Below are 13,125 nucleotides of genomic sequence, written 5' to 3'. Positions count from 1 at the left end.
ACTTTAAAATTTAGATTTAGTCAGAATCTTTTCCCTGAACAGCACTGATGAGGGTAACACTCTTAGGAATTCTATTCATATGTCTGTTTAATAAAAATGGCAACATTTTAATTAAGTATGCAAGAGTAATACCTGACATTCATAGATCATTTTATCTGCTGGATGTATTGCATGTGTGACCTCACTAAATCTTCCAGTAGTTCTGTGAAAAAAGCTATTATTACCTCCACTTTGCAGATGGAGAAATTGAGACTTGGAGAGTTAGGTCATGCTTAAGGTCACACGGCCAGTAAAAGCCAGAGCTGATATGAACCCAAGCAGGCTGGTTCCAGGAGCCCACTCTTGGCCGTTACACTGCACTGCTGTGCGAATTGTCTGCCCTTCCTGGAGGGAGTGATGCTTTTCAAGGAATATTGCAAGGACACCAGGGCAGGAGAGTCATGATGATGCTGCCCCAAGCAGGACTCAGGTTATGTCTGAAGCTTCTGTGTGAAGCATTGTAAGACAGGATGTGTCCCTCTGTGTGAGGGTCCATGAAGTCTACTTTTCTGTGCTTGGGTATGGTCAGATGTAGCTGAGGTTGGGCAGTTAGAAGAGGAGGAGCATTTTAACTTGAAGATGGTTATGGTCTAGATCAGGAAGGGAACACTCAGCTCTCATATAAATATCAAGCCCAAGCGACATCTTTAGAGCAGGGACAGACACCAAGAGACTATGTATGGGGAGTGAGCAGAATCCTTGGACTTGGGAGAACCAGAAGCTCTGAAATGGACTTCTGCCAGCAGGGAGCTGGGTCTCGTGGAGGGGACCCCTGCCGGCAGGTGGCAGTGCAGGTCCGGGCAGCCAATGTACCTGTGAGGCAGCCCCTGGGCCCTGAGCCTCCCTCTTCCACAACCAGGGGCCCCGAAGATGCTCATGGTGGAACTCTGAGCTGCCTGGTGCTTACTTTTGGTATTTTGCATGCCTAGCATTGCCAGATAAAATACAGGATGCCCAGTAGAATTTGAATTTCACACAAACAATGACTACTTTTTTAGTATAAATGTATTCCAAATGCCATTGTCCCAACTATCCATATTACTAGAATTTTTGTAGTTGTTTATTTGAAATGCACATTTAACCAGGTGTCTTGTATTTTTATTTGCTAAATCTGGGTGAATGGTGAGTTTTTAAGTGAAAAAATTACATTCTTTTTTTTTTTTTACACAAATATTTATTGATTGTCTGTGATGTGGTCAACACAAGCCTCGGGGCTGGAGACATATCAGTGAAAAGATAAACAAGCTCCCTGCCCTTATATAGTTTATATTATTTTGTGGTGTGTTTGTGTGTGTGTGTGTGTGTGTGTGTGTGTGTGTGTGTGTGTAGGGGGGAGGGAATATGGGAGAGACATAAAATAAACATGTAGGAATCTGATGATTTCAGATAGTGACGTGAGAGAAAATAAGAACAGAGATGTAATTGAGGTTGGTCATGGGTGGGATGGGTGGCTTATTTAGTTGGAGTGGCCAGGGAAAGCCTCTTTGAGCTGAGATTTGAGAAAAATTGGGAATAGAGTTTCAGGCATCTAGAAAAGGTTGGCAGAGAGGGAATGAGAAGGGAGGCCATGGCAGCTGAAGGGAAGAAACAGAAGGAGCAGATGTGGGGTGAGGCTGTGGCGGAGGCAAGGACCAGATCATTTGCAGATGTTATAGGCCTGGGAAGGAGGTCCAGCTGGCATCATCTGATGCACTTTATGAAGAACTGGAGAATGGATTGTCCAGGGACAAGAGCAGAAATAAGGGGACCAGTTAGTGGGTTATTGCAGCAGCCTCTGTAAGAGATGATGCTGTTTGCAGAAGGTGGTGGCAGTGGAGATGGACTGGAGATATATTTTCGTGGCAGACCTGACAGGTCTTACTGATGAATTGGTTGTAGAGAAAAAGGGAAATGAAGGACCTTCTAGAAATACTCCTAGAAGCACTCCTGGGTTTGGGGGAGTGAGTTAGTCAGTGTTCTTTTTTTTATAGCAGTGCTTCCCAACTGCTGTCATGTTCATGGCTTTCATGGAAAACCATATTTGTAGGGCTCCTGGCTGGGAGGGGCTGGCTCAGGGGCTCCAGCCACCTCAGATACACTTGCATTCTCACCACTATCTCAGCAAGCTTGTAACCCCCTCGTGTCAGTTCACCGGCCCGGAAGCTCTGTTCGGGGAGGATTTTCCAGCTGGAGCCAAGTGTGTGCTGCAGTGGGCCCAAGTGAGAGAAAGTCATGCTGGTGAAGTGCAAGAAGCACTTAGGATCAGGACACTCCTTCCGGTATACAAAATCAAATTTTCTGGAATTCAGGCCTAGGACAGATTTTAGAAAGGATCTTGTGCAATCCCCTTTCCTCCCTCTTTACACAGAGGCGTAAGGGAGTCGTCCGAAGTACTCTTTCATTTATTCCATTTATTGAATAGAACAAAGTGCGCAGAGCCGTGCTAGATGCTGTGAGACAGTGCCACTCAAAGTACGACATGTGACTAATGGACTGGTGCACCAGTCTGTGACTGGAGGACACAGAAATGGAGAGTGAACTACTTTTGTAGCAGTTGGATATTCAACAATGCCGTCATTAGGCTGGCAGTTTTCTTCCCTCCCACCATTTCTTTCTTTTTCTTTTTTTTTTTAAAGGAATCCATTTTCATTGCCATAGGTGTGAGTTCAAGATGGATTGGGGCCAAATCATAAGAGCAATAGCAGTTTCCTCGGCTGAGGGCATTTGCCTCAAGGAGTCACGGCTGAATCGGTCACGTGACCATCGGGGCCGCCAGTCGCCCCTTGCTTCCCTCCTGTCTTCTTTTGTCAGAACCGTCAGAGAGTCTCTGAGATTTCAGAAACCCTGTTTTGTTGCATATCCTCTGCCCTGATACGGAGAAAAGATGATTCTTACTGTGGGCTTTAGCCTTTTGTTTTTCTGTAAGTAGATTCATCTGTTTACATTTCACTTGTTCTACAACCCCGTTTCTCCTTCTCTGACTCTTGAAGGCTTTTTCTCTTGGTGTTTGGTTATTTTCTGCCTTTGGCTGTATTTCTGTGTGTCCTTCTCTTGCCTCTGCCCATTGAGTTCTTCCGGGCTAGGCATGTGCCATACTCAGTGTTCGGGGAGTGCAGAATTCACTATCTCCTCATTTATCTTTTTCACAGACAGGGGCATGCTGTGTGACAACGTAATCCAGAGTTCCCCAGACCAGACAGTAGTGAGTGGCAGCGAGGTGGTACTGCTCTGCACTTACAATGCTAGATATTCAAATAGAGATTTATTCTGGTACCGGGTAAAGCCAGATCATTCCTTTCAGTTTATCCTTTATGAGGATGACACCAGATCTCAAGTTGCAGGTTTTGCTCAAGATCGGTTTTCTGGGAGGTACGTTCCGACCAAGAAAACCTTTGACTTGGTGATCTCTCCAGTGAGGACTGAAGACAGCGCCTCTTACTACTGTGCCTTTAGCACAATGATGCAGATGCCCAGGAAGTCTTACCACAAACTCCCGAGGCACAGCTCAGCAGAGCCACCTCTCAGCGCAGGTCATGTCTGGGACTGGGCATACTTCTCTTAGCCATTTTGTGTTCCAGCCTGGCCTTTAGAAGTGACCTAAAGTGTCTTCTGAGAAATAAATGGCCTGGTCACATCAAGGGGAGCACCCTGGCTTCAGAGAAGCAGAGCATCTCCTCCCTTCTGACTCAGCGGCCCCGTGTCACCTGAATGACTCCTGGTAGGCAAGGGAGAACTGCATGTTTAGGGAGCATTGTCTTTGTGTCCCCAGTGCCCTGGTCACCCCTGATACAGAGTGTGGCTTGACAAGCCTGTACGGCATTTTCTGTGAGGGTTTCAGAATGCAGGTTCAGGTGCAGGTGAAGGGCCCATCTAAGGTGAGGCCATCAGCAGTGTATTTTAGTCACCACCATCATTTGTCCATTATTATGAATTGGTCTGTTTTCATTATAGAATTAAATTAGGGACAGGCATTGTGGCATATGCCTGTAATCTCAACACTTTGGGAGGCTGAGGCAGTCAGATCATTTGAGGTCAGGCGTTCAAGACCAGCTAGGCCAATAAGGTGAAGCCCCATCTCTACTAAAAATACAAGAATTAGCTGGGCGTGGTGGTGTGTGCCTGTAGTCCCAGCTGCTCAGGAGGCTGAGGCACAATAATCGCTTGAACTTGGGAGGCAGAGGTTGCAGTGAGCTGAGGTGGTGCCACTGCATTCCACATTCCAGCCTTGGTGACAGAGCAAGACTCTGCCTCAAAAAAAAAAAAAAAAAAAAAAAAAAAAAAAAAAAAAAAAAAAAAAAAATTAAGTTAGACACAAAGTTATTTACTTAAAAGACTTTTAAGCAATTTACCTTTTTTTTTTTTTGCATCTTTTTGTATCTAGCCGTCTTTCTCCTTGATGTTCTTTGACACCTCCATTTTACTTACTTTATTTGGAAAACGTTTTTCCTTTTTTTTCACTGAAGATCACTGAGGCACTCCTAGAAAGTTGTGACTTCCAGAATCCCAACTGCCAAGTCCCTGAGTTTGGAGCTCAGTGGTGTCTCCAGCAGAGAAAATTTCCTCCGGGGCAAACTGACTATGTGATATCGAAATAGATATATACCCTCAGTCCCTGGGAATCGGTCCCTCCTTTCTGTTCTCTTATCTGCCTTAATAGAACTATTAGAGTTATTAGATGTAATCTTAGAAATGGAAGAGGCCTTACACATTATTTTATAGAAACGACACTGCAGTCCGGAGATGTGGTGGGCATTCTCAAAGTCTTATAGCTGGCTAGGGACAGGCCCAGAGATGCAACGTTACACTGCTAGGGTTCTCTCCTGCAGCTGCACCATAGGCGGATTTATCAGCACCTGGTTTGGGCAGCAGTTTGTGTGCTCTTCAGAAACAGTGGCCAAGAGCAGCCACTCTGTGGAGCAATGGAAAGAACAGGGGATGAGGGAGCCAAAGGCCTTGGGCATGTGGCTTGGCTTTCTGGGGCTTCTGTTTCAATGTGTCACGTGTTCGTCTCATAGTCCACATAGCATGGCCCCAGATCAGAAGGCAGCCACAATCCCTTGTGGCTCTTGCCTTGGTTCTTTTCTGGAGGTTCTTTTTGGTGTGAGAAATTCATGGTCCTGTGATCTACTAGGATTTTTTTTTTCTTGGCATAGTGGGCTAGAGGTTGGTTCATTTATATGCTAAATATGGGACAATCCTTAAGTTCATTCTGGCTGATACATTGACATCTCGTCCTCATTTGGGGATGCAGTATGCTCTTACAGCAGGAAATTTGGGCTGAAAATCTTGAGACCCTGATTCTGCTCCCAGCGATATCCCTGCCTCACTGAATGACTGTGGACATGGTACATACTTTTTTGAGGAGACAACATTTTTTTATCTGAAAAATGAGGATATGGTATTTTTGTTCCTAGCAATGTCAGAGGAAGCACTCTAATATTACACGAGGTAACATGTGAATGTTTTGGAAATCAGCATTCTTTACACATAGGACGTATAGTAGACATGATGGGGGAGTTTGCAGTCAGTCATGGCATGGGGAGTTGTTGGCGATAGTCACTCTTTCACTTGGAACTACATAACCCCCCACTTGACGCTCCACATAGGTGCTGAGGAACTATAATAATGGGTTGCTAGGGCAGTGATCCTGGAAAAAGCTGTGGCCTTCCTGAGGTGGGAGTAGCAGAGGTCACTGACCATATTGCAGGTGTTGCTGCTGTTCTTGCTGTAGGCAGCAGGTAACCCACCAGCAGAGGCAGCAGGAAACCTGAGGCTGGGTCTCCAAGGCAGGGGCTCTGCAGGCTTGGGGCTCAGGAAACTGCGGTGTGACCCGTAAGTTCAGTTTGGCTTTTGGCTGACTAATAGTGAGCTCACAGAGCTGACTTCCCCCCACGGTGATCTGCGAAGAGTAAAGCCAGAGGCAAGGTGCACACAACACAGTTTAATAAATGCAACCGAGGCAGGGGCTGAGAAAAAAGGCGGAAGACCATCAATACCGAAGTCCCAGGTCAGAGAATCAGTGTCCAATGGTTTTAAACACAGATTGGCAGGCAAAAGACAGTACAAATGTTGTTCTTACAGGGAAAGATAGGGGTCTCATTTCTATTCCTCCCTCCAGAAACAGTTGCACAGTGACTTGCTTGAAAGCTGGGTTTCTGCCTTCTTTGTACTCTCAATACAGTGCCTGGAACTCAGGGGATCTGATTTATGCATGTTAAATCAATTAACAGAAAGCAGCGTCTTTCCTCTGATCACTGCTAATAGAGTGGAGAATATTTAGATGAGATTTGGGGAACCCCATTGCCTGCTCATGAGATATTAGTGAATTCAAATGTAATCTCATTTGTAAAGTACTAGGAGATGCAGAAAGTGCTGAAATGTTGTCCTCCTCCACACCACACAGAATCTCTAGTGTGGCTCCTGAAGTGAACACAGAGGGTGGCACAAGCCATGAGGACAGGAGGAAGAAGGTGAAGCTGGTTTGTAGCAAATCTAGTGATCCATTGAGCAGAGCCTTCCATGTTTAGATAAAAGGGCATCTGCTCTTCTTCTCCCAGGCGTATTTTCCTCATGAGGCATGGAGCTGTGAACCTATTGGCTCTTATTTTCTACTTCAAAAGGTAAAAAAAAGTCAAAAGGAACAAAACATTTTCAAAATGTATCGGTTGTAGGAGTAAAAAACAAGTCCTATATCTTTTTATATCCTTCCATCCCTTTAGAAAACAGCATATAAAGCAGTTAGGACATAAATCCCCCTTCCCCAGGACTTTTAACTTCCCACCAAGCTGGAGGATAAGCTGGGTTTCTGGCCTTCGAAGAAAAATTGGTTTGGCTAGCAGCCATTTTAACAAGGCTGTGACAGGTCAACTTGAATCACCAAGAAGCCAGAAGCTGAGGAGATGCATTTTTGTAAGCCTTTGGTTTCTTTAGGAGTGTGGCTTCCTCATGCCAGTCAGCCTACAGGTGAAGAAAGTTGTTATGGAATAGGCTGTCAATGCTAGAAGGAATCACAGGTGTCATGCAGTCTGGGGGTGGCCAGGACTTGATATGCTGCACCATTGCAGGCATCACCAATCTATTGTGGCTCATTTTCCATCTACACATGGCAATAGCTCAGCTAGTCCAGCTATCAGTGTTGGCACAAGTCATGAAACTCTTTTGTTCTCCTTTGGTTATTTCTAAAACTCATTTGTTTTACAGATGTGGAAAACCCAGGCCAGAGAGATGAACCAACCTGGCTAAGGTAACATAGTGAGTTAGTGGCAACGTCAGGACAAACCCCAAATCTTCTGACTCTTAGTGTAGTGCTCTTTTTATCCAGCCACACTGCCTGTGTCCCTGGGACTGTTAGTAAAATAACAGGTGATCTGGACACCCATTTGGCCATGACTGGGTATCTTGACTGTCTGGGTCAGATCAGTCAAGTACTGTAAGTCAAGGGTTGTTCATGGAACGGGAGCTGGGATTGATGAGCATTTGCGGGTATTGGAGAAGGAGTGAGGGGGAGGAGCCTCACACGCAAGCCCAGGCCCTGTATGAGGTTACCTGAAAAGGCAATGCAAGTAGCAGGCAAATAATTGACATCTCACACCTAACTGTGTATGCATCCTGAGTAGCTAATAGTGAGAGCAGTTCACTACTGATGCGGTGTGTAGGTTCATTCCAAAGACAGGCTGATCCACACATAAACAGGCTGGTCCCATGATTAAGGGGTGTGAGCTGGTATTCCCTCTATCAGGACAAAGATAGGTTCTGCTTCCTCTGGATATTCTTCAAGTGAAGCTTTACTTATGGCCTTGCAAATATCACATGGCCTCTTGATCAATGAACAAAATAGCAGTTAAAGAAGATGAATTCTCCTTATTTATCTCCCTGGGGTGAAGGTGAGGGTTATTGTCTGGTATATTAGAAAAATAGTACATTATACTACCTAATTGATTTCAGTCTGACTTAAAATGAAAGGATAACAGGAGATGGGTGCATTTTGTCGAGTATCTGAGATAGCCCACCTTATTAATTCTAAATATGTCTTCGTTTCCCTTTCCAATGCTTCTTGGTTTCTTACCACTTCTAAACCTCTTTTCCCCATGTGCAGCATAGTGTGGGTAGAGATAGGAATAAGAAGGGGCTAATTCTTACCTCAGAAGAAAAATAACTTGGCAGTCAAGAGAAAATTGATGGTGACACTCTTTGCCAACAGCATGCGTAGCCCCAGCACTGTGAGGGACATCATGTTCACCTTCTCGGCATGAACTATGGTTGAACAACAGTGAAGAAGGTGACTTCAGGGAAAGACTAGATTCCCTTCCAGGAATTAGACCTGCAACACTGATACTAGCCGGCCCCACATCTGCCTCATTCTTTCCAGCCTGCAAGCCCAGCATGGTGCCAGACAGCCTTCAGAGACCTTAGGCTGCGGCTCACACCCAGCCAGGCAAACTCTGCTGGGAGAGGCAGAGGTTCCGCAGAATGGACTGAGCTCAGCATGGTTTGGGTTTTCTTTGGAAATCTGTTACTTTTTGCCCCCAGCTGACAATTACAGAGTTTGCTTTAACCCTTGACTCTGAAGTTGACCCTTTGATTTGAACTCACCTTTGGGTTCGTGGCAGCTCTTTGAAGATTGCTTTGTGTTTTCAGTTTCCGTTGGTGTTAGGTTATCTGGAAGAAACAGCAGTGGTCAGGGTTACTGGCAATGAAGAGGCTCACAGGACTGTAGGATTTTTAAAACTGGAGGAGACGTTAGATGAGTGAACTGAGGACCGGAAGATGTGAATTTGTTAAGGTCACATAGCTAATTAAACAACATGCTTCCCATTCCAGGCTTTTTCATTGTACCAGGAGGTCAATATCCAGGCACACCATTATGCGGGAAGAACTAGGATTCTTAGCCCCATGGTGGGCCGCGCTGCCCTTTGTTGGAATTTAGTGCTGGATTAGACTGTGTGGACTTTCAATCCCAAAGTCTAGTATGAAGGGGACAGTGGCTGGTAAAGAGGAGAGATGAGGATGAAATGAGATGGGCTTCATCTTAGATTTCATCTTAGGGATGCCAAGCATTTCCCTCCCTGGCCAATGGCAGGCTATAGTTGGACCTAAGTCTTATTTCCAGCATGATGCTATACTGAGAATGATTTGTCCACAGTTTATATTTCTAACTTCCCTTTCACCCAATTCTTATTCCCCATAATCTCCAGCCCCTTGAAGCCAAATATGGCCTACCTGGAGAATTTGTCTTCAATTCAAAGTCAGTGGAGTGCACAATGGTATTGTTGTGTTGAACTGAACATGTCACTGAATTTGAATCTTCATATTTACCAAGCTTGACAGCATTGTACTTCCCACTGGGAGAGACGACAATAGCAGGATCAAACTCTGTTATCTTCTTGGATGACTTGAGATTTATACTTATATCCTTGGGGTAGAAGTCCTTCACCAGGCAAGCAACATTTTTTCCATTTTTCATGATGAAAACAGATGGTTTGGTAGGAGGTTGAATTTCTGCAAATATAATCAACTTATTAGGTGAGATGATTATTCACAACTTTATAGGGGTTAAACAGTAGCGATTACCTCGATTACCTGGGAGCCAAACACTGCAATCCAGACCTCCATGCAGCCTGTTAGTGATCTGGGCTTATTAGCACCTCTGTGAAAGGATGGGGAAGGGGAGCACAAATGAAAGGCAGTAAGTTTGACTTTGAGTTAGGAGCTGCTAGGAGATAGGGCTGGAAGCAGAGATGGAACAGAACAACTACAAAGAAGTTTCTGGATCATCTGGGTTTCCATTATCTGTGTGTGAGTGTGTGTGTGTGTGTGTGTGTGTGTGTGTGTGTTTTCTTTTTTTTTTTTGAGATGGAGTTTCGCTCTTGTTGCCCAGACTGGAGTGCAATGGCATGATCTTGGCTCACTACAGCCTCTGCCTCCTGGGTTCAAGTGATCCTCCTGTCTCAGCCTCCTGAGTAGCTGGGATTACAGGCATGCATCGTCACACCCAGCTCACTTTTTGTATTTTTAGTAGAGATGGGGTTTCTCCATGTTGGTCAGACTGGTCTCAAACTCCTAACCTCAGGTGATCAGCCCACCTCGGCTTCCCAAAGTGCTGGAATTACAGGCGTGATTCACCACACCTGGCCGATTATCTGTGTTTTATTAATCAATCCTCTGGACCATCTAGGTCAGGCTGACTGCCTGCACAAGTTGGTTTTTGTGACTCCGTGGGGCCTTGGATGGTAGATCAGGGCAGGTGCTCATGCTCTGCATTCTGTCACTTAAGGAATCGAGAGTCTGAGAAGGACCACATGACTGGCTCAGAGGCTCTGAGGACGGCACTGCTGGAGTCATGGAAGGGTGCTGTCCCCATCTTATGGACTCAGAGGATCTGCTGAAGTTAGGTGGTGCATGTTTCTGCCTTTAGGTTAATACTCATTCTTCTATAGGGGACTGACTACTATATAGTTTTCTTTGAGTCTTTAATCAGAGGATAACAATGATCATTTTCAGGAAGTCCTTAAAGGAATAAAACCAATTTAAGCCTGTTTCTTCTTGTTTTAGTCTAAGAGGAACTATGCAATGTTGGTCCCAGGGTTGGGTCCCTTCCTGGCCTCTTCTTTTGTGCCTCACTTTGGACTAACACCCTGTCCATGCATCCTTGTCTTTCCTTAAAACCACAAGTCTTGAAGCGTTGAGAGAGGTAGCGATGATTCTATGATTCTTTCACACAGCGTCTCACTGAAGTTTTTTTTTTTCGAGACGGAGTTTTCGCTCTTGTTACCCAGGCTGGAGTGCAATGGCGCCATCTCGGCTCACCGCAACCTCCGCCTCCTGGGTTCAGGCAATTCTCCTGCCTCAGCCTCCTGAGTAGCTGGGATTACAGGCATGCACCACCATGCCCAGCTAATTTTTTGTATTTTTAGTAGAGATGGGGTTTCACCATGTTGACCAGGATGGTCTCGATCTCTCGACCTCGTGATCCACCTGCCTCGGCCTCCCAAAGTGCTGGGATTACAGGCTTGAGCCACCGCGCCCGGCTGAAGTTTTTGAATTGTGATAAATGTTGTGTCCACGGAGACTTAGATTCTTAGGCTATCTTCAAATAACCGCTAAAGAAAGAGCCTTGCTAATACCTGAAATCGAGAAAGACAACCAACCTGCGAATGATGATTTAGGTATATTTTCAATCCTAAATTTAATGCTGACTTTCAATATTAATTACTCCTGTAAATTTTACCCTTGGTATTTGAAACTTCGGTTAATTTGGCTTCTTGATTGTAAATTAAAAATATGTTGAATTCCAGCATACTTTTATCTACTATGGTCTACAGTCAAGACATTAGGTATTGCTGAAAAAAAAGTTGGTAATTGGATGTCTAAATGGAAAATAAGTAACTTTTCATTTTTTTTTGAGACAGGGTGTTGCTCTGTCACCTAGGCTGGAGTGAAGTGGCCCAATCGCAACTCATTGCAACTTCCACCTCCCGGCTCAAACTCTCCTCTAGCCTCAGTCTCTCGAGTAGCTGGGACCACAGGTGCACACTACCACACCTGGCTAATTTGTTGTATGAAAATAAGTAATTTTTCTAATGCTTTATCCTGAATCTGAATTTGGGCTTCAACTGTGAGGTTCACAGCAGTACAGCTACTGCCAAATCAACTGGTTATACGTGCTTGAGAGGGAGCGATTGCTAGTCAGGAAGTTCCTGCTGATCACGGCTTTGTAAATACACCAAAGTTGATCAAGGCTTTCCTAGGAAATCAAATATTCAGAGAAATCCCCTCATCACTACCCTCATCATTCTCCATCTTTCCTCTTCTGAGAAGCTGAGCTAGAAGACTGATTCTGTTTCAGTCACTCAGGGCAGGAAACTGATCCCTAAGAACCTGCTTCCTTATGTTTTTGGCTTTAGCTCTAGACAATTGAGAGAATTAGAAATTTTTCAAAGGGCTTTTTGGAACCTGCTTTCAACCTGCTTGAGAAAACTTCCCCTGTTTGGTTTCCTTGCATAGCTGAAGCCACTGATAACAGAAACTGATAACTTAGCGTTAACGGCTGGAAACCACATGCACTGCTCACTTACCTCCCTTTATAACTGCAACACTTCTTGCTCACTCTCTTGACTTTGGTTTGAGACATACTCTGCCTGACTTTCAAGGGAGTTAAAAGTTACAAAGGAAACTTGTCCATAAAATAAACACCCTATCTCCTTGCTTATTTAAGAGTATCCCTTAATCCTAGTCTGATTTAGTTGGACAATTAAAGCTCGCTAGAATTTTAAAACTTAAATTCATCAGGCAGTTGTCAAATGATCACTTTGGTTTGGGGAGATTGAGTTTGAGTAATTTGAATAATACATTATAACTGAAAAGACAGATGTCTGAAGAAGGTCATGCACTTATGATATTATGCTCTGAATCTGTTAGTCAGCATTTCAGAGACAGCGTAATGCATTGATTTGATAAAACATTTTTCTGAATCTCTTTCTACGTTAATGTTCATATTTTCAAAACTATTGTAAAAGGGTCTTATCTAATCCATTCTTTGGCATCTTGGTAACCAAAGGAAAAGGTACCTGACTGAATTAAACCTTTATAAAAACTAGAGTGTACTCAATATAGTTGCCATATGCATGCCAGTCTCTTTTTGTATTTGACTTCAACTTAAATGTGAAGATGTATCAAATTGTAGTCCAAAATTTAAAGATTTGTTTACTTTTGAAGAATTTGTAGTCTTTTTTCTTGGTCCACAAATATAATTATATTGCAACATGTGTTCTAAGTGCTATTTCTTTGGAAATTGTTTTATTTTCAGACTTTCTCTTTTTATGAACACCAATATATTACTAAGGTTATGTGCTGGTAAACAATACCAAAAAAGTGTATACCACTCCTGAATAGTCTTTCTTAGTTTATAAACTTAGAAATCATCTATGTTTTAGATTCACACAGAGTCCTACTGATGCCCTAAGAATTGCAACATCTGTAATAAATGTCACTCAGAATTTCAAGAATTTCTGCCAATATAGGGTTCAACTGAAAACCTGAAATAAAAGTTTGTTCTACCCAATGACTCTGACCATGCTAACTACCTTTCTCCAGAATCTTCCAAGCTAT

General features: G+C 44.0%; 1 long non-coding RNA gene and 2 gene segments (V, D, J or C); 1 reads left to right on the top strand and 2 right to left on the bottom strand.

Annotated features, from left to right (window-relative positions):
* Positions 1-13,125, bottom strand: part of LOC101043507 (T cell receptor alpha chain MC.7.G5-like) — a 277,290-nt gene that overhangs the window by 78,635 nt on the left and 185,530 nt on the right.
* The window catches only part of LOC120363888 (uncharacterized), a 109,943-nt gene that overhangs the window by 10,689 nt on the left and 86,129 nt on the right, over positions 1-13,125 (top strand). The gene's annotated exons all lie outside the window — the stretch shown is intronic.
* Positions 5,484-13,125, bottom strand: part of LOC141583543 (T cell receptor delta constant-like) — a 44,164-nt gene continuing 36,522 nt past the window's right edge. The window contains 4 exon segments of the C gene segment in view: positions 5,484-6,975; positions 8,158-8,271; positions 8,611-8,676; positions 9,238-9,516. Of these exon segments, the coding sequence occupies positions 8,159-8,271; positions 8,611-8,676; positions 9,238-9,516 (458 nt within the window).

This window comes from Saimiri boliviensis, chromosome 2, assembly GCF_048565385.1.
Source record: "Saimiri boliviensis isolate mSaiBol1 chromosome 2, mSaiBol1.pri, whole genome shotgun sequence".
Taxonomy (NCBI): Eukaryota; Metazoa; Chordata; class Mammalia; order Primates; family Cebidae; genus Saimiri; species Saimiri boliviensis.
Note: the sequence above shows the minus strand (reverse complement) of the source record. Positions and strands in the feature narration are given on the sequence as shown.